Consider the following 22,040-nt stretch of genomic DNA (forward strand, 5'->3'; position numbering starts at 1 on the left):
CATCTATTTAATTCACTCTGTTGTAGATTCTGTACACAAAGTTTGACAACAAGAAAATTACAATTTAATCTAAATATTCTTTAAAGAGGAAGGTCTTGAGCTGTCGTTTGAAGGTGCTCAGTGACTGAGCTGTTCTGACCTCGAGGGGAAGTTCATTCCACCACCGAGGGGTCAAGACGGAGAAGAGTCTAGATGAATGTTTTCCTTTTACCTTCAGAGATGGAGGGACCAGGCGAGCAGTACTGGAGGCTCGGAGTATACGAGGTGCAGTGCGAGGTGTAATAAGGGCTGTGAGGTAGGATGGTGCTGCTCCATGTTTGGCTTTGTAGGCCAGCATCAGTATTTTGAACCTGATGCGTGCAGCTACTGGGAGCCAGTGGAGGGAACGTAGCAGAGGGGTGATGTGGGAGAATTTGGGAAGGTAGAAGAACATTTGACCCGTACTGTATGTATAACTGTTATTAGCTCACATTTATATAAAAAAAACCATAGAATTAAACATTAAATGATTTATAGGGTATTGACCAGCACATACACAGATGAATCAGTTTGTTGAACCCTGCCATTTCATGATGCCTACAGAACAGGGCATCACCAGCAGAGGACAGCAGAGTACAACATGACCAGCGGTCACCACAATGGACCAACAAAAGTGTGGTTAATGGTTGGTTACAAGTCCTGTCCAGGCTTAAATTTTCCTCCTTGAGAAGGGACAGATCATCTGGTTTAAACTACAATGGCTAAAAATAATAATTATGACGAATGAATGAAACTACCCAGAACTCCTTATACATATCAGGGTCGTGTGTGCCATCCTAGGACATTGCAGGGCAGGGACTCGCCCTGGGTGGGGCTCCTGCACACAATTCACTTGCACAAGTTTGACCTTACAACCTTGGATCAGCAGTACCAATTCTGTGGACACAGACCAATTCCAATGCATTTACTGCTCCAAACAATGTTGTTCAGGTTAATAATCCACTGGAGATGAGCAGCCTTCTTGGAGGTCTTGTGTTCAATGTGGCTACCACTGCTACAATCTGAACAATTAATGTTTGAATGGTATAAACTTTATGTAAGAAATGCAGCGCAGTTAATCATCTGTATTCATTCCACTCTGCTCATGTATTTGCTCTGAAGAACGTCAACAGCCATAATGCCGTAATATATTTATTTCTTACAGTCAATTTTGGTTGCCATACAAGAAGTGTTAGATGGAGGGGGGTGTGGAAGAGTGCAGTTACAGGATCATCTCGTTTTCATTTTTGAATAATTCATTCGTTCTAAATAAGAGGATCTGGTAGCACAAAAGTTACAGCAACATAGATAACATGAACACAGGTCTTTTACACAAAGTAGAGCGAGAGTCGCCTCAATATCTATGAAAAAAAAAAAAGAAAGAAACCAAAGATAGATCGATAAATAAATAAACAGAACTGTAGCTGATTGCTGGAGGAGGTCGACCAGTGGTGAGTAGAGTGTGACATTGCCAGTTTCACAAGGTGATGAACTTCAGCGCTTCCGTTGAACTCCACTAATACTTAGGTCTAAGAAACATTAGCCTGGTGATATGTTGTTCCATAAAGTCAACAGTCACATCTAGTCCACTTTTCTTCTTCGGTGGATTTAGAATATAATATACTGTAAAAGTGTCATCAGAAGTAACCTGATTACCTCATGTATACATGTACAGCATGTGATATTTTGGTCAGTTGTACACATGTTATACACAAACTAAGTCTTTGTAATTACAATATGTATTAGAGGCAGGGGCTGACCATTAGCACTTGGGTGTCTCGCATATTCTTAACGGCGAATTGGTCAGGTTCTCTGGAACAAGGGGGCGGGGAAGCAGATGAAAAGCACATCCAAGGAGATCCACTCAGTAGAAATATTGCTTCTTATCAGTGTACTTACTCATATTTTGTTACTTAAAAAAAAAAATGAGTTTGGCAAACCACACTTCACTTTCTTCCAAATACTTTTTTTTCATATATATAAAATTTCATATAATTCTATATAAATCATTAAAAATACTGTGCTTTTTTCAGGCATTCTTCTATTTTAAAATAAGATCTATATATATATATATATATATTTAATATATATTTTAGATAGATATATTTAAAAATGATATAACCGTAGCAGCGCAAAGAGTGCGAACCTTTTTGGAAAGCAGGCCCACAATTTCCACCCTTCCTCAGATTATAGTCTAAAATAATCTCTACGTCACTCATACGCACTACTAAAGAGCGGACCCAGTGGCAGGCACAAAGCTTGAGACGCAAGAACCCACGGGCAACCTCGTTGTCGTTCCAGTCTCTCCTGGTGCTTTCTCTGTCTGGGCAACGCCACCCTGCCTTTTCACGAGATGACGCGTCATGAAATGGTACAAAAGGCTCGCTTCCAAGCTCTTTATTGAAGAAGAAACGAACGTAGAATCTTTAACCACTAAATAATAATCCAATCTCTTTTACAGACCACCTAAAACAGACTCAGGAATTAGACCACTAATATATACTTCTTTATATATAGATTTTTTAGGCTTCATATGTATTTATATTTAGGTATAAACTTCTCCAAAACCATAATCTTTTCAAATGTTATATGATATATATATATATATATGAATAAATAATATATGAATAAATAATGCCGACCTGAGATCCCTCTACAAGGACAATACTAACTTCTGGATGTGAAAAACTCTTCTGTTCACAGCAATATTGTTTTAGAAAGTAAGGTACGGAGGCCGACGCGGAAAGTTCCGGTACAGCGAAATACTCACAGGGCCTCAGAACTGGTATTACAGAAGAGAGCATCTGTATCGATCAATACCGCGTGGCATGAAAACCGAACAGATCCCCCCTCGCCTTTCGTGCCGAAAACACTATTTCTGTGGCTCCATAGCAGCACGTTTCTCCTCCTCTGCGTTCCGACAGTATCAGTCCTGTGTCTTCGAATTCCACCCGCGTCTCGTCCCGTATCTGTCTTACGGTTAAGTTGCCCTCGACCCTCAGCACCATCCTGCCTGGTAATGCAAAATGTCATTTTCAACTATGACGAATGAGTGTAAAAACAAGGCTGATAAATAAAGAGTGTCGAGATGAGCAGAAGATGCTGCCGTGTGTGGCTGGGGACGAATGGCTACGAGTGAGAAGAACTCTCGTCTTCCTGCAATGTGGCACGTTTTTTTTTTTTAAATGTTGGTTCTCCACTCCTGATCACCTGCACTCACGTGGAAGACGAGGAGGATGCACGCTCAGACTCTGACACACACCATCCGACCAACGGGCCTCGGGAGGAAGGAGAAAGCGACGGATGGACAGAAGGCCTGCTACAACGGTGCCTGTGTGCTGTAGGCGTGTTTCGTGTGTGTGTGAGTGTGTGTGCAAAGAAGGAGACAACCGTGAGATCGTGTGTTCATGTGAGACAGATATGCTTAAGACCGAGCCGAACCCTCTGCCAGGTTTTCATGACCACACGTGGTTGTGAAGTGACAAGTCACGATTTTTCTTTTTTCTTTTTTCCTGTAAATTCATGTGTGGCTTAATCCCTAAACAGCTGCTGCATCCATAAATATAACCCGGTTATCTGAATGAAGAAATATTCTCTGAAGAAACTCTAGCAAAGATAGAAAAGGAGCCCCCAGCGCAGCTGGTTAGGTTCCGCCCCCACGGGGACTGGCTTGAAAAAGTCGGTATTCCAAAGCGGGGTGATCGTGAAGACTCTCTCCTTTGCGGGGCGGACTCCGGATAATCCAGGCCTCGGTCCGGCAGGAAATGGTCTTTGTGCTCGTTCGTTCACAGAGAGAGAGAGAGAGAGAGAGAGAGAGAGAGAGCGCGAGAGACGGGAGAGTCGTAGCCCCCCCTCCTTATTCCGTTATTCCCGGCCCGGACGGAGAGAGAGGAGGCTCTCTTTTATCTGTCCAGCAGCAGTTTGAGAGCTCGCTCTATGTTCATCCTGTGACCCACGCGGGTCACGCCCAGGTCTATGAGGTCCTCCTTCTGCAGGTTGGGCAGGTGGGCGCCCTCGATCTCGTTGTCCATGAAGGCGTCCCTGTGCTCGGCCAGGTTCAAGCTCTCCAGCCAGTCTGCTACATCGTGCTTGGTCCACAGGAGGACAGGCTTGCTGGCGAAAGGCTTGTTGGAGGCGGCCTGGAGCAGGGTGAGGGGCGAGGGGGAGCGGCTGCTAGTGGAGGCCAAGCTGAAGCGGTCGCTGCCCCCGCTGCCACCGCTGCCGATGGGTGGGGTCGGCAGCCCAAACATGTCTGTCAGAGTGGGTGAGGAGGTGGAGCCGGGCAGAGAGCAGGCGCGGCCGCAGGAGGCGGGGCCGGAGTCTGGTGGGGAGGAGATGGGGCTGGAGAGGTGGTGCTGGGGAGGAAGGCTGGCCGGAGGTGTGCTGGGCGTGGCAAAAGTGACTGTGGCGCTGCGTTGGGGACCTGGGGCTGGAGATACACCCTCGGGTGCCCTGAAAAAGAGCGACAGGGGAGGGAAAAGAAAAATCACCAAAAGGCATCTGTAAATCTACAAAAAAGAAAACAAGAAAAAAGATTCACAAAATAATCACACATGCTGTTGTAATTTTATAAAAAATGTCCCCACATCTTCCCCATAACCGCTTCAAAACATGCAGTAGCTGTAATGGGATATTTTCAAAATGTCGATAAAAGGAGTCCTCATCCATCCAGAAATACCACGCCGTGTATTTTAGAACAATTGTGCTAAATACGTCTTGCCATTCGCAGTTTCAGGGGGGGTTTACGGAGAAAGTGCCGCTCGGCTGCATGAGAGTGTCCGTCAGAGTCTGGCCCTACTTCCTCTGGGGATGTTCAGCATAATCTCCATCCAGCTTTACTCTTCATTACTTGACAGACTTACTGGAAAGATTACTCTCGCCGAGGATTGGAGGAGGAAAGGCTTCCACAAAAAGATTTCCAACAGGAAATCCGTTCGCCTGGCTGCCCGTGTGCAAATAAACTCTTTTTCTTTTATTCGTTGCCATTTTGTCTGTGCTGTAAAGGCGCGTGAGGACAAATGCTGGTGCGGAGCAGATATGAGTGTGGGGGAGAGTCTCGGCCAATGTGTGCCAGGTTTAGATACCCATCAGAGGAACTGGAGCGTGGGGCATCATGGGTAGGGTGACAGATGGGGACCCGAGGCGGACGAGAGACTCCGCCCCCTCAGTGTATGACCCGGCACCCTTATCCCCACAGCAACCTACTGTACATTCAGTGTTTGTGTGTGCAGAGTTGCCTCAAATAAATTTAATAATTGAATCAACGTCATGTATTGTATTTGAGAACATAATTACTGGATTTAATTATGCATTTTGCCATAAGGGGGCGGTATCTGCAATGCCATGGCTCCAACTCCAGCCAGAACCCTCATTTACATGAACAGAAAGAATCACAACACTGCTTATCTTCAGACAAACAGTTATGTTATGTCTGTTATCTTCATTAGTATTAAGCACAATATGTTTTGCACAACATTATAACAAAACCTCCATCCTTGCACGCTGTCGTTGTTACAAGCTGACAAATGCAAGTGAAGGGGGCGTTATTACATTAAAAATCTGTTCCTCTCAGGCATGCAAATGAAATGAAAGCCTATCTTGTGACAGAAGTGGCCATCTCTTCTCTTCTTTTAGTGTCTATTTTGAGATTCTGTGTGTGTGTGAGATAGAGAGAGCACGAGAGAGTTGTCAGTCCATGATGGACCTGGTAAATTAAGATTTTTGTAGTCAATAAGCAGCAGTTAGTGAGCAGACACACAGACCACACCCAAGCACCCATCAAACCACAGGGCGAAAAGCAAAAAGCCGTCCATGTCTTTTGTGCTTTTCCCCCTTTTTTTTACTTACGGCTCCTCAACACACGCTGCTCCGAGCGCAGCCAGCATGGATGCAGACACAGGGTGGGCAGGAGACAGTCAGAGACGGCATGATACGAGGAGATCACAACCATACACAGTTATCAACGGATCGCGCAAACACACATGCACATGGAGACCAGCAGGACAGCGAGGAATGAAATGCTGCAGGCACCATGGATCAAAATGAATGGCAACAACAAACTACTTCATTTTGCAATGAAATTAAACCTTTTACTAAGTCTACAAATAAAACAATCGACCTAAGCATTGTGTGTGTGGCTCTGGCCACACACACATAAATCAGTATTTATGTGTGTAAATCAGTAAATGAAGTCATCAAAGTCCAATAACTCTTGGAGAACATAATGATAGTCGTCATTATAGAATCTTAGGATAGATGGACAGACTAAGCAAACACTGAACAATATTGGGGTTTTCAATAATCTATCATATATTCTGAAAAATGAGTACAATAAATACAAAATTGTCCTGTGACCCTGTGACGAAAATATTATCCTGTGTATCATGTTTTTGGTCCATCGTAATCTATAAAGTCATGAATTTAGTGTATTGCAGTGCTCATCTGAGTCACAATGTTAAATTAATATTGCACTGTATAAATATAATACCAATCCAACATCTTATTTATATAATCCCAATCCAGTGTGTAAATTCAGTCTGTAGAAGAGTTAAATAAGTAACTCCGCCCCCCTTTACATATGCCCCCCTTCACATACGTAACTCAGACAGGGTAGATAAGTAAAAATATATATACATAACTGATAATGGTATCATTAGCAGTTATTATTAAATGTGGTTTATTAGAGGCCACTTAAATCAGGCCTGATCAATCCGATCAAATATAGATGCAGTGTCTTACATACATTACACTAGGATTACACAGAGCTACAGTTACACGCAGTCTTGCACCACGTGTGGCCTAGTTGCTATGCGAGCGATGAATATTTCAACTGCTACCAGTCAGGCCAATTTTCTATTAGGTCCCAGCACAACATGGCCTACAGAATCATCCCAGGAGCACGAGGACCAGTGCTTCTCCTCCAACAGTACTGTTACCCTCCTGCTTCTTTAGATTTACTTCCTTCCCATGAAATTTTCATACCTATTTATATTTGACTGACCTATGCACAAAGTCTATTTTTGGATTCATGCCCATAATTAATATTACATGTGTATATTGAATAATAAAATAATTAATATTTTGATTCATGCACGCTGTCCCCTGTTACATAAGCAGTAGTTTAGCGAGTGATATGCACGTGCAGCGGGACGCCGAGATGATGCTGAACTCTCATGTGGTTAACACCCCCCACACCCCAGGCGGGGCGGTTCAGGCTCCTCTAATCAGACTGACACTGTAACCAGGCCCTACGGCTGCGCTCATCAGCATGTTGCTAGGCAACTGCTCCGTTCACCGGCGAAGCACACACTAATCTGTGAACCTTAGGAAAAAAAGAAAAACATGAAAAATCTCATTGACGGTGTAGAGCTCGTTTGGTGCCGGTGCAGGAATGATTAAAATTGAGATTAGACATTCCTGGTGACCTGGCTTTACAATGATAGGGAGAATATAGGGCAAGTCTCCCCACTCTGCCAGGGTTCACATACGCACTACGGCATATCAGCCATAATCATTAACCCTCCAATGATACTGTACACAATATCAAATGCCAAAAAAATAACTCATATCAATTGAAAAAAGGAATGTACACATTTACTAGATATAAATAAGGCACAATTTACATTAAAGTGCAGAACAGAGCAATACTAACTGCCAGCATGAGTAAACATACATAATAGGATTGGCCAGTGCTTGTGTATTCTTCAGACCTAAAGCGCCATACATAAACCACTAATGTAACACTCTACTTTGTTCAGACAGCCACAGTTTAATCTGTCCAAATTTTTCATGAGCAATGAGGGAAGTCATCACACGAGTGCTAACTCAGAACATCTCAGAGAGAGAGAGAGATGAAATGATCTTTTCGTTTTTCTCTCTTACACGTGAGTGCTGAAGATGGATCCCTTGATATAAAATGTATTTGAGCTGTGAATAATTTATAAGACCTCATGTTACGCAAGAGACAGCGATATGAAATGTAAAAGGGGGTGGGGGGCTGAAAAAGGTGCAGGGTCGACTGGAGGGTACTATTTCACGTCTGTTAGGTTTTTTTATCACTACAGAAGCCATCATTTAAAGTAAACAAAAGATCTATCTTTTTTTATGAGGCCAAATCCTAAATGCCAAGAGTAAACTTGTTCCTGTGAATTTATGGCAGCACCATGGCAAACACACACTGTACACCAGCTACCATACACCCTCTGTACATAAAGATATGAACAGAAATCCAGTAAAAAAAGTTTTTATAGTTCTTTGGTCTTTATAGTGCAACCTTTGAAAAACTTCAAGAAACCAGTGTACCTGAGCCAGTTGCATTATCAGGTGCATGAGTGTTTGGGGGTTAGAATTGCTCTGCAGGCACAGTTCAATGTGACAAAGGCACTTTTTGCAAATCCACCATCCATCACAATGATGGGCCAAGTGAGAACAAGGCTGGGAACTGGAAAATGCCACGGAGTCTCTAGAGATGATCGGCCAGTGGGTAAGGTGCTGAGTTGGTGATTGGATGATAAGGATATCAAGGTTTTGACATAAAGTAAAAAAAAAAATCTTTTTTTTTGTCTCGTTTTAGAATGCCAATAGCAAAAAAAATTTTCAAACTTCTTATACTATATAGTATATGCTGTACATTATGTCTGGGAAAGAGAACCTCATTGTAAGTATTGAATATTGTCCGCAGAGATAATGAATAAAATGTCACATTTTACATTTCTACAATACATTTCGATACAAGAAATAACTAGGTGAGAACGTCTTACAAAACACTTTCAGCAGTGATCTACAGATCTACACCACGTGACCCAGCATTCAAACATTCAACTACCTAAAAACATCCAAATTTATTATTTATACCTGTGCATGAAAAAAAAGAAACTCTCGATCAAGCACAATGAAGTTAGGATCTTCTTTTAATAAAAAAAATGTACACAACCATAAACAATAATGTCCCACAGCCAAATTGCATTTTTGGGGCATTAAGATATTTCAGACATCATCATTGTCTGTAGTGAAATATTCTGTTTTAATGCACAAAACAATATCTTACCTGGAACCAAAGGTCCTGGCTCCAGTGGGCGAGTCAAGTACCTCCCCCGGCTTGGGCAAACGTTCCCTGTTCATCTGCTGCAGTATGGAGCTCAGCTCACTGATCATGTTCGCTTTAGGGTCAGGCATGGACGTTGGAGGACTTCTCAGCTCTGGTGGGTCACCCCAAAGCTTTGAACTCCGCTGGGTGGGTGTTTTGGGGGGTTCAGCTAAAGCAGCACCACCTGGAGGTGGGGGTGGAGCTGGCGGAGGAAGCCCGAATGACTCTAGGCTTTCCTCGATCAGTGCGTCCCGGTAAAGTGCATTGCTCTTATTGATGATGGGCTTGATTTTTGGCTTGGGCGGCACAGGGGGCCGATCCACCAGAAAGGCCTGCCCATCTGCATAGACTGTGCAAGTGTCCAGAGCCTCGCTACCCTCCGAAGAGAGGGTGGAGATGCTGGACACGGTGGAGATGGTACTGGTTGTCTCCAGGTGAGGGTCCCCACTGCTCCGGCTGTCCACCTCCTCGATGCCGGAGTCGGTGACATGTTCAAAGCTCTCCGGGGGTGGAGGCGGATGGCTGGGAGGAGGAAGGCAGTTCGAAAGCCCAATTGGCCGTCTGGGCTCTGCATTGATGGATGGAGGTGCGTGGGGGTGATAAGGGGGCAGCAGCCCTCCTGACACTGATCGTCCATTTTTGCTTTGCTTGAGGAGCTCCGCTATGGCGCCTGCTTGGTCCTCTGCAATGTCAATGCTGTTGGCAAACTCCAGTGGTGGAGGCAGGGGATCAGAGAACTCAAACTCCTCGTCAATGTCTACAGAGGCCAGAGGTGGAGGGGGTATGCGGAAAGGAAGTTTGATAGGCTCGTCCACTGAGCTGACTGTGACGATGGCCTTAGGGTGGCTCGACGCAGGGCGTTCAGGGTTTGCAGGGAGCTTGGTGTCGCCGTCCCTTGGCTCAGCCAGAGCACTGTCCTGAATCGGTGGCTCTTCAGGCACGCTGTTCTCTTTAGCCTTGAGCCCGTCTACTGTATGCACCATGAGAAGCCCGGCGGACTTGTGCTGTGACGTGTCCACAATGTCAATCAACATGTTTTTCTTTTCCTCTGACTTCTTGCTGTCCTTTACTCCCTCTGTTTCATACTTGGATTCTGTCATCTGCCTGCGTAAGCATCCCCGTCCTGCCGCTCGTCCTATGGTGGCCGTTGCCGCGAAATTGGCCTCAATGCCAGAGCGCAGTTTAGTGTCGATGAAGAGAGGCTGGATGAAGTCTGGTTTGGCAGGTTCTCCTTTAGGGGGTGGAAGTGGCGGCTGCTGGACTTGCTCTTTCATGGCTCGGTCTCGAGCTGCCAAAGCCAGTGCCAGGGGGGAGTTGGGATCAAGTGCTTTGCCAGTGACAGGGTGCAGGTAGCCTCCACCGTTGGAGGTGTATGTCTTCATGGCAGGAAGGCTGACTGGGCTGTCCAAGTTAGGACAGTTACCAGTACGTGTGCTAAGTGGTTCCCGCACTATTGTTGGTTCTGGGCTGTTAAAGTCTGTGACGTTGCCCGCACAACCCCCTTCTTCACTTCCACCTCCACTCCCTTCCCTTCCTTCAACTCCTCCTGACTGTGAGACCACCATTAAAGATGATGGAGGAGCCATTAGCTTACGCAAACCCTCGTTGTTGCTAAACATCCCCTCGTCAATAGATTTTGACTGCCGTAAGCGAGGGGTCGGGGTGGGGCTTGGGTCCTCGTCCCCCATGTCTGTGGATAAGAAGGACGGAGAGTTCCTGCGGGCTTCCAGGCGCTTCTCGCGGTCACGTACGGCTCCAGCAATAGCAGCAGCGAAGGGATTGCTAATGCCGAGTCCATCCTCTGGCCGGAGCTGGCCAGGATGCTCCGGGGTCGTGGGTTCAATCTCCATGCTGCTGCCCTGGCTGCTCTTGCCACTGCTGCTGGTGGACGGCTCTTTGATGATGATGGTGGGGATGGGGATGGAACAGGTCTTCTCTGGACTATCCTCCACATTTGGTTGCTTAACCAGCATGCCCTTCCTACGAGCCGGCTTGGCCGGGACATACAATGCCTTGTTGCCCACCTCAGAGTAAGGGTTCTCTGGCACTGGGGTGCGGTTGCGGTTACGGAGGGTCTGCTGTGATGTGGAGTTTTGTGCAGCATCGCACTGATCTGAGTTCTGGTTATGGAACGTAACCCGGTCTCTGCGCAAGGTACCCAGTCCTGGGTCTGCCCGATTTGGGTGGCTCCGGACATTAGTGCTTTGAGCTCCATATCCCCGTCCCATTGTGGCGTTGGCAGGGTGGAAAGGTGGAGATGGTGGCGAAACTCCAGGTGGAGGAGGGATGTCTTCTGATGTGTCCGGCATCGAGAGGCTACGGGTGAACTTCAAGAGGGGAGGAGTCAAGAACTGCTTCTCCTCTTCTGTGATTCCTGTCAGAGACATATTGATTAATGACACCGTACTGTACAGTTTGCCCACATTTTTGCTCATGAGTCTCTGGGTTTGCGTCCAAATAGTGGCCGATCACTGACGAATCTGTCAATTATTATTCTAAGAATAGAGACATGAGATACTGTTATAAAACCCAATCATGAAGGATGAAGAAGGTATCTCCTCTTTGTCAGTTCACAGGACCGCAGCAGCTCTCATACTAATGGGCACTGCATTAAGAAAGCAGAAAGAATGAGCTTTGAGTCTCCCTAGGCCATTTAACTGAGGGAATGTCTGATAAACAGTGCGAGAAACATTAATCTGCAGACTGCCTCAGGCCATAGGGTTTGAAAGGCGAATCTTAAAGACCATGACACATTAAAATACCCTCTTTGAGCATATGCATAATTAGTTATAATAGCACAGCGCAAGAATTAAAAATGGCACAAAGATTATTCTAATTCACAGATAATGGAATTTAATGACGTTGGTTAAAGCCATGTTCTGAGTTATGGTGACATCACACGAATGGGCTGACAGAATTTATTTGAAGAACTGCCACAGGAAAAAAATTACAATAAACTGACTTCCTTGTTGTTGACCTTACCTATAGATTTTTGTCTCCTAATGGTGCCCTTTGGGATTCCCAGATATGGAGCACCGGGCATGCCTGGCACAGTAGGTGGCACCACTGCCACGCCCTGCCGTTCATACATGGACTGCATTAAGAAAAATGCAAATATCACTTGGTCATAACAGACAGCACATAAAAACTAATTATTAGATGACAGGTATAATGTGGGAACACAGATTCCACTGACATTGACGTCCGTGGCCGTGGTCAGACAGCGGCTTGAGGGACGCGGTTTGATGGTCGCCACTCTCATGTCCACTGAGGAGTTGTCCCGCATTGCTTTCTGGGATGGCACTTCATCCACCTTATCTGAAAGACACGCCCACATAAAGGAATGACTGACATGTGTTGGGAGCAGACATGCTTTCGGCCTACAAACAAACTAAAAAAGCCAGTTGCTTGTTTTGTTTTTCAATCAAACAAAACCGCAAATGAAACGGATAACAAATAAATGAAATTGTACTGAATGTGGTCAGCCCCCAAAGCCGTGCAAGCTCTTTAAGTGTTGAGTAATTCCGACTTATTTTTAGCCACTGCCGTTGAGCCACATGCTAGAACTTGTTTGTCTTTTCTTTTGTCTTTTTTTTGGAAAGCCTCCATGCATTAGGATGATTACTTAGTGTGACTTGAAAAACAATCCTCTTCTTCAGACCCTCAATATTAGAAGGCTGAGCATCTACACAGAGATGGGAAGAGAAGGAGGTTCAGCACAACAAGTCTTACACTCTAAATAACACACACACACACACACACACACACTAACAGCACCCAGATGTGCGTACAGATAAAGAACGGACTAAACACAGATTATACACAAACTTACTCGAAATGAGTACATACACAACACATCGATTATGTAAATTAATTATTAGTACATACACAAACGTGAACAGGCCCACTCAGAATTCAATAAACACACATGCAAGAGCCTCATACATACACACACTTTTTAGTTGTTCTTTTATAGATTGTTATTGGCACTCTGTGCCCAGGCACCATGCAGGATGACAGAATTGTGATTTATGGAGGAAAATGAAAGAGCTTTATTTGGCTGCATGAACACTGCCGTGGCAGTGCAGCATGGCAGAATGCTATGTCTTTGCCGAAACAGTACTGCTTTTGTGGGTTTTGTGTATTTAATGTTTTGTTACCAGCATCTGGGCCTTCCAGGTAGAACTGTATCAAACAAATGCAATCCTATTTCCATGGCAACTGCACTAAAAAAAAAATGGGCCAAGACACCCGTACACGCAGACACACGCATGTACACACACACACTCACATACATACTGGCTTCAAATCTTGTTGAAGACTGTACAGCTAGTCCTGCTGCTTCAACAAATACAGCTAGTAGGATATCAGTGTAAAATCAATGACTGGTTTCTTTCACTGCAGTATATCATTTCAAACCAATCAAAAATAAAACAAAATATACCTGTGGATTTTGGGTTCTATAATATTTTTTAAAGATTTACAGGGTGAATTGAAGTCTACCGAGAGAAATCATGGCTACACACAAAAACAAACCAGTTACATAAAGACAAAATTCACATGGAACTTGTGTGCACAGGTAAATATGTCATATATTAATGCAGGGAACCTTTCTTTAACTGTAATCAGTTACAATATTACAATAAATTGTACTGACTTGGGAAGCAGAAATTAAAACAACATTTCAAAAATTATAATAATAAAAAATAAAACTTTGTACAATCACATAAATTATTATTTCAACAGTGTCTAAACAATTAGCATGCATTAAAATCACTAATGTTAGTGTAAATTACAAAGTATGATACAAGCACCGTGCAAGTAAAAAGACATTGAAATATCTAAGATTTAAACGAGCATAATGTAACTCTGTAGGTTAAATATCCCTCTTCAACTTACCACCTTTCTTTTTCCTTAAGGTGGCTATGAGAAAAAGAAAGATATTTCTCAGAAATGCTCTCTCATCACACACACACATTCTGCAGTTTAGATGAGAACAGCCTCTCTGACTCAGCTCTCACCCCATGGTTCTGGTAAAATGTGCAGAACAGCCATTAAAGGTCAGCTAATGAGAAATTACTTCGATGCATGAGCATTATTCCATTTCCGTGCGTTCATATGAGTGTGCACTGTGCATGACATACATGTAAACAAACTCAGCGTACCACATTAATGATCCATCCATCATGTATAATGAATTATATAAAGGAATTTAGAAAAATGTTAAGTTTACCATCCCTTGTGGAGGGGGTTAAGAAAAACCTCAAAGAAAATTACGAAGATGCAAAAAAAGCAATGTAGCATTTTAAAGTTGAAAAAAATTTGAGAAGTGATAATAAATGTTAAGGTAATTGAGGACTTTGTGTGATGGCTCTGATCAATCCAAGGTGAGACCAATTAGGCTGGATTGATCAGGACTCTATAAGAGCAGTCAGTTGGCATCCAGGCAGCGCTGCTGCACTGACACAGAGAGAGACTGTCATACGTTATGTTTGGATTTGTTTCCTCCTGTTGTTGTAGACACATGCCTTTGGGTTAGTTTTAGTTATTTTGCTGTTCCCATTTTTTTTCTTTGTGTTTATTATACTCCATTATCCTGACCATGTCCCGTTTCTGTGCCTCAGTGCCCATCCATCCTGGAGTCGTGACATTTTCATTTAAGTTTCCTTCTTCATGAACCTCCTGAAAAAAGCGGGCTTCCTTGCTTTCGACCTCCTGTTCTCCATCCTGGTCAATATTCAGAGCAGACGCCACAGTGGGAGTGCTGACTGTTCTCCTCCTGTCACGTTGTGTTAAGTTCGCTATCACACTGATGTAACACTTAGGAAAATGCCATGTCCTCAACTTCAGGGATATTATATTACGCTCATGTCCATCACCTTAATAGTGTATTGGCCATAACAAATCCGACTGAAACATTATTCATCTCTCTGGGTTCAACCTGGCCCCATATTTTTAACCTTAATGTGACTACAGAATGGCATACAATGCAGTGGCAGTAACATATGTCAGTGTTGACCTGGTTGGGAAGATGAAGAATGACAAAGGAGAAAAGCAGCACATTTCTACTGCGCTTTCATGCTGCGGACAACGGTCCGTTCACCAGTGAAGGTGACATGACAGTTCACAGATGAGGGCTTACATGAAAACAGCAGTGACATCTGAGCAAGTTTAAAATCACAGTGACAATTAAAAAATGAGCAGTTCATTTAGTGCTTCAATGAATGTATCACATTCCAGAATGCAGCTTTGAACAGTGTGTAACATGCAAAAGTGTATTAAAAAATGCAAGCACAGCCCCACGGCTTACCTTTATCCACTATCATGAACAACCAGTGGTGAAAAAAAAAAAGAAAATAAATCAAATATATCCAAAAAGTAACAGTTGAAGAGATAATTGAAAGAAGAAGACAGGAGAGAACCACGTAAGATAAAGAGCCAGTGAACAGTGGTTCTTATACATGCAACATGTTTAGTGAATTGACCTTATCTTACCTAGCTCCTCCAGTTCAGAGGTCATGGACTTGGAGCGCATAGACAGTGCTGTGGTTGGGGCTCTCTTGGGAGGAGGAGGTGCTACAGTGAACAAAAAGAGCAGGAGAGGAGAATTTATCAGGAAAGGGTGACAAAGATCTGCACAAATTTCACAAAATAATCATGGCTGAAGAATCAACCTAATTACCATTTATTAATCATACAGTAATGCTTGATTGTTACTTAAGGTACATGTGCAGCCTTCTGCATTTCTTTGTTAGAAAGTGAAATATTTTTTATTATCACTAGGGAATAATAAGGGATGGAAATTTAGACTTGATGGAAGTCACATTGATTCCAATTTCAATACTGATTGTGCTCATTGGTCAGACTTGTTTTCTATTCTATTCAAATTCAAATCCTATTAAAATCCTATAATAGACATTGTGCATGGGGCTTGTTCACTAGTGTATGGTCAAAGGCATCCTCAGGATTTATATTGTGTCTATTCTGCAATTATTATCACCAGAACACAATCTTTAATTAGTTATTTTTTTAATGGCCCTACTTCATTCTGGCTGTCAAAGGCACAAGCAGTGTTGCCAGATAACTAATGTTTTAAAACATGTGCCAAAAAAACACAAAACTGCCAAAATCTCCTAATTATCTTAAATCTTGTAAGTATTGACAGCGACAATCAAATCAGACCCATGTCTGATACAAACACAGCACACATATTTACATTTATGTAATTTAGCATTTAGTCTCGCTCCAGAGTTACTTACAACCAGTAGTTACAGGGACAGTCCCCCCTTGAGACACTCAGGATTAAGTGTCTTGTTCAGGGACACAATGGTAGTTCGTGGGGTTTAAACCTGTGAATTTGTGGTCTTCTGGTTCACAGGCGAGTGTCTTTACCGACTAGGATACTACCACCCACTAGTGTGAACTAGTGAATCTGACCCCATCCAACGTCTTAAATACACCCCTAAGCCTCTGTTGTGAAGACTGACGAGTCATATATGGATGCATCTATCTGTCTGGTTGTGAACACACCTGCATTTTGTCACAAAGTTGTGGAGTGTGAGGTGCCGTTGTTATCGTTCTTTTGGGATGCAAAGCTATACTCTTTTGAGAACTTTTGCCACGTGAAACTGTCAGAAAAAGCAAACAAACTGAATCAATGACCTGGGAGGCCTACGATGCCGGTCGACCAGATACCCACCCCTACAAAAAAATGTGTGTAAACATTTGTCTCATTATTAATTCATTACAGAAAATCGAAGCAAAGGAAAGCTGTCTAGCACGCTATGGTCCTGCACTCTGGAGGCACGGAGCATGAGATTAAAATCTATACAAACTAACTCTATATAAACTAGACATCATGCTGATTCTGACAGCTACATTTTAAAGGAATAAAAACCCTAGAAAACATCGGAAGACTCAAAAATCGTTCATAATAAATATTACTTTGGCAATGTGCTTGATTGTTCTGAACTGAAATGAAGTCTGTCTCCCAGGCCTGTATGGCTCTGTCTGTAAACGAAGGCTGGCACTGAGGTGCTGGCATTGCCATCAGGATGGGTGTTTGAGTGTGCCCATGTCCGGGAGTGTAGCCGTCTGAAGTGCCAGATGCCCGCTCTACAGCGGTAGGCTGGAAACGCCAGGACGTTGCCAACAGAGTGGCCGGCAGTGCTTCCCTGCTGAGAAGCTGGCACTGGCCCTGCCCTTACTCTTGCCATGCTCATTATTTCTTTATTTCCCAACACTGGGCTCTGATCCCGGACGAGTCTGTTTTTTTAAATGTGTTTTCACACTTGTGTACAACCTGGACAAAGTTTGATTTAAGTTCTGGCCAGGCTACATACATAACATTATGACCGCTCACCTAATACTAATGGGGTCACCCTTTTGGCACTAAGACAGCCTTGGCCTGTTGAGGCATGGACTCCACTCCAGACCCCATGTTGTGGAATCTGGCACCAAGCTGTCAGTAGCAGATCCTTCAAGTCCTGTAAGTTGCAAGGTGGTGCCTCCAAGGCTCAAACTTGCTTTTCCATGCACATCCCACAGATGCTCAATTGGACTGAGACCTTGAGAAACAGAGGCCAAGTCAATGCCTTAAGCCCATTGCTGCATCAATCAAACAATTCTTGATCCTTTTTTTGCAGCGTGGCACTGTATTATCATGCTGAAACGGAACATCGCTTTTGTGGTCCTTTGTGTCAAAGTCCACATAAATGCATGACCCAAGTGCACCCTGGCACTGCCTTCCTGAGATAACTGATGTGTCTACTGTAGGCACTTCTAGTGGAAAACATGGGTCAGTGTGGCTACATGGTCTCATAAGCCAAAAATTGAAATGCACTGTCTGTTCTGACACTCAAAACCACAATTAACCATTTCAGCTATTTGAGCTACAGTAGCGCTTGAATTGGTTCAAACAACACAGGCCAGCCTTCTGCTCATCATATGCATCAGTGAGCCATGGCCAGCTATGACCTGATTCACCATCTTGTCTGCCTTGGACCACTTCTGGAAGGTCCTGACTACTTCAGATCACGAAAATTCCAAAAGAGCTGCAGTTTAAGAAATGCTTGCCATCATAATTTTGGTAAAATCCTTATGCTTGAATATTCTTTTCTGCACACATCAACCTCAAGGACAAAATGTATCCAGATAATCAGTGATTTCCCCTTCACCTCTCATGGTTTGATGGGTGTATATGTGCAATCCGCTCCAGGATGATGACGCCTTACCTTTTTTCCTCGACACATCCTCCGGGTCCAAGTTCCTGCTGACCGTAACCACTTTGATGATCAGTCGATTTCCTCCCTGCCGGATCATGTTGACCACCTGCCTGTGGCCCACTTTCACCACATTGTCCTGATTCACCTGAGGGGACAACAACACACAAGGCCCATATGTATGTAGCTGAACCAACCAATCATTATGTACATTTCTGCTTTTGAAAGGGTTCGTTTAGAAATGATGACGAGCATTATAACAATGTACAAAGATATGGACGTACAGAGATATGGAATATTTTCCACACCAAACCAACACAGTAAATCCATAGAACATTTATTTGACAATATTCGGCAGAAACAGCATTGCCCTTGCTTACAAACCTAAGGTGAAGAATTTCACCAGCTTTATAGAACACAATGCCACTACATCCAAAGAAACGAAAGAGGAGAAAAAAGATCATAGATTCGAAAAAAAAATACACAGACAAATAGACTTCCTTTAAGAAGGCTAAGCACAGGCACTCCCCCAGATGGATCTTGAGCTTCACCAAATTGTTACTTTTGGAAAAAAAAAAGATTTACAGATACACAGATGAAGAATTGAGGCATTTGGCAAAAAACTGTCCCTGTAACTGTCCCTGTAACTACTGATTATAAGTCACTCTGGATAAAGGCGTCTGATAAATAATGTAAAATGTAAAATGCTTCCCTTTACAAAGCCCTGACAAAAATGACAAAGACGGTCCTGCTCAACAAGGGTGGCAGAGTTTCCAGTGGTAACATTTACCCATGGCTGCAAAACATGGCAATAAATGCATTTTAAAAGCCATTTTAACCATTCCTTTAATATGTCAGATTCCCACCGATGGAATAAGGCTACGTTACTGCAACTGAACATGCTAATGCTAATGTCCTACAGTTTTCTGTAGAACTGTTGTCACGGCTGTAATTAAAAACACACTCATGAAAGTGAAGTGATTGTGAAACACTGCAGCACAGCACAAGGTGACACATCCAAACGTGTCCTCTGCTTTTGTGTGGGGACGGTGCTTTACTCAGTGGCACCTCAGTGGCAACTCGAGGATTCGAACCGGCAACCTTTGTAATGATGAAGTGTTTATCTCCGTGGATCGAGAGGGAACGTCACACTGATGCTACCCCAGCTGTGCAGAACCTTGAGGCAGTGATGTAATAGGAACTCGGGCCAGCGTTGAATGGACCTATCAGGGCTGGTCCTGCTGAGAGGAACACACTAAATTGAGGATGCATACAGGATTTCATTTGAAGGACTTTGTTTGTCATAAAACTGCATCATCTCGGTGCCAGAAATAACCAAGAAAAAAAGCTTTTTGCTATTTAGACATTTTGTTTATATCTGTTTGCTTTCTGGAAAAGGGACATACGTGATGTGGCTGCTGAAAGTGACGCACTGGTATTTCTGTAAGCGCTTCCCTTTCCCACACTGTCATGTGACGTTCCTGTGACATCAGCCTCCTGGGCTGTTGCCTTGGTTACACAGTGCTGTGATTCCTCTGCTTTATGCGCGTGCAGACACACACACGCACACTACATCACACAAAAACAGAGCTTCAGCTCTGTATGCTAACCCACTTTTATTGCTCACAGCTCATGGGCTGCAGCAGTGCACTGTGGGTAATGTGTGCATGTCTGCCCACATTGGCGTATTTGCGTGTCTGTATGTATCACAGGGCTCCAGACTGCACCATTTAATCATTCCAGCACATCCCAGAGCCGCCCTCACCTTCCAACTGCAGTGCATTACGGGAAACAAGAGAGGCATATGGGGAAATCTCCTTCCTGTCCTAAGAGAAGGCTACGTTACACACAGCAGTCTTGATTGGGGTGGGGGATCATTGTGTGCTCTGTGTGTAATTTCCCTGCAGGGCAGGCCACTGCTGGCTGACCATCATAGTTCTGATGTGATTTTACGCTGAATAGCCTCCCAACGAGACCCCCTCCGGGTTGCGTCTCCTGATCGCTTCAATTGACATGGTGTTTTGCCAGGCTGGCAGGAAATGGGATGCCATTTGGATCCACTGTATTAGGCCAGCCAATCCAGAACCAATGTCAGATGATATAAAATCCTTAAATGGATATTTGCTGTGCAAATAAATAACAGTAATGATAGTACAGTCGGTAAACATGTATATATCACTGGTCACTTTTTAACACTTCATTTTTAGCTAAAATGTATATTTCGTGTCCTATTTATTTATATATTGTATTCCATGTGCCGCATCTGTTTTTTGTTGTCTACTTTTATGTTGCACTGTGTAAACTGGAGCCACGTCTTCTCGTCTCTCTGTATATCTGTACAATATATAGAAGAGATGACAATAAAGTTTACTTTGACTTTGACTTGACTAAATTTCTGAGATAATAACTGTTATTGGTCTTAATGCAACCATTGGTATCTTAATGCAACTTTCTTGTGGGCTACCGACTTCTCTTGAGCCTCAACTACCACTAACTTGTCGTGAAAAATAGTTCTAAAAAATGATATGCTGCGGCAAGACTGTGCAATGCGCTTGCCAGGCAGAGTACCACATAAGCAAGAAAGGGCATCTGTTGTGTTGATAAAATCTCATTAAGCCCTAATTTAATTTAGATGCTAATCCGCGTGGCCCATCATACTCCCATCACAACATCTCTGACAGTCAGCACTATATTACTGCTGACCCCAATCACCAGCAGGACCGAGCAGTGATGTTTGGTGCAGGGCTGCATGACCAACCAGATACTTATCAAATTTGCAGATCAAGTTAGGAAAAGCTTTGCATGTTGTGCTTCTATTTTCCTCAGCCTACACACTTTTACCATTAACCTAAATATAATGAAACAGTAATAAAATGTGCTCTATAGTTTAATAAAACGTAATATCGACAATCATTGATATAACAGTCAGCATTGCCAATAGCATGCAGCACTGTTTGGAATATATGGACTGTACAACACAGGACCACGAGATGGCCGAGTGCAATAAGATCAGGGTGAAACAGAGATAATCAAAACGATTCACAGATTGGCGGGGCATTAAATCAAGGTAGTGAGAGGACGAATCACCTTACATAATCCTGTCTCTCTTTCCTGGTTACATAATGCCACTGGGGGAGCCGCCTTTGACACACAAACTGAACACGCAATGGACCATGCAGGACGTGCATCAACTCTCCACGTGCCAGCGTGGAAAAGAGGCCACAACTCCTTGAGGCCGACCGGCAGAGGCTGCGTCTCTACATAGCACCGAGCAATAGGCAAGTGTTTCACAGCGAAAAACAATGTGAATCGCTTTCACATTCACCAGGATATTACCAGCCTAATAGTGACATGCCCTTCAGAAGTACAGTCATAAGTCACAGGCAAGAATGTAAAACTACAAAAACTGATTCCATCATTCTGCTATGTTCATCTGTATTCTGATATAATAAAGATGCATTTTATCACCTTCGTCAAAAAAATGGAGAGTGACATGCTGTAAAGCAGATGATAAATGGCCATCAATGTGCTGTATAATTCTAACATCACTTCTATACCTAAGACCCCCGTAAAGACCCCCGTAAAACACATGGACAATTTCAAACAAATCTGTTTAATTTAAAAAAAGTCCTTTAATCAGAGACAAAGAAAAATGTATTCTTCAAGATCATCATCAAGATATGAACTTGCTCTGTAGGGCTTTCATAAAAGAGACA

At 43.5% G+C, this 22,040-nt stretch overlaps 1 protein-coding gene across 6 annotated transcripts in view; it reads right to left on the reverse strand.

Annotated features, from left to right (window-relative positions):
* Window positions 1–1,157: 1,157 nt before the first annotated feature.
* shank2a (SH3 and multiple ankyrin repeat domains 2a) overlaps window positions 1,158–22,040 on the reverse strand; it is a 93,890-nt gene continuing 73,007 nt past the window's right edge. The window contains exons 17-25 of one of the 6 annotated variants that reach the window (XM_028955920.1): window positions 18,337–18,472; window positions 15,599–15,679; window positions 15,414–15,422; window positions 14,003–14,026; window positions 12,729–12,788; window positions 12,300–12,421; window positions 12,086–12,197; window positions 9,065–11,477; window positions 1,158–4,470 (exon numbers count right to left, since the gene is read on the reverse strand). In XM_028955920.1, the coding sequence (XP_028811753.1) occupies window positions 3,921–4,470; window positions 9,065–11,477; window positions 12,086–12,197; window positions 12,300–12,421; window positions 12,729–12,788; window positions 14,003–14,026; window positions 15,414–15,422; window positions 15,599–15,679; window positions 18,337–18,472 (3,507 nt within the window). In that variant the 3' untranslated portion in view covers window positions 1,158–3,920. The remainder of the gene's footprint in view (window positions 4,471–9,064; window positions 11,478–12,085; window positions 12,198–12,299; window positions 12,422–12,728; window positions 12,789–14,002; window positions 14,027–15,413; window positions 15,423–15,598; window positions 15,680–18,336; window positions 18,473–22,040) is intronic. The other 5 variants (XM_028955922.1, XM_028955921.1, XM_028955923.1 and 2 more) reach the window with 5 other exon arrangements.

The sequence above is a fragment of the Denticeps clupeoides genome, chromosome 16, assembly GCF_900700375.1.
Source record: "Denticeps clupeoides chromosome 16, fDenClu1.1, whole genome shotgun sequence".
In the NCBI taxonomy this organism is placed as follows: domain Eukaryota; kingdom Metazoa; phylum Chordata; class Actinopteri; order Clupeiformes; family Denticipitidae; genus Denticeps; species Denticeps clupeoides.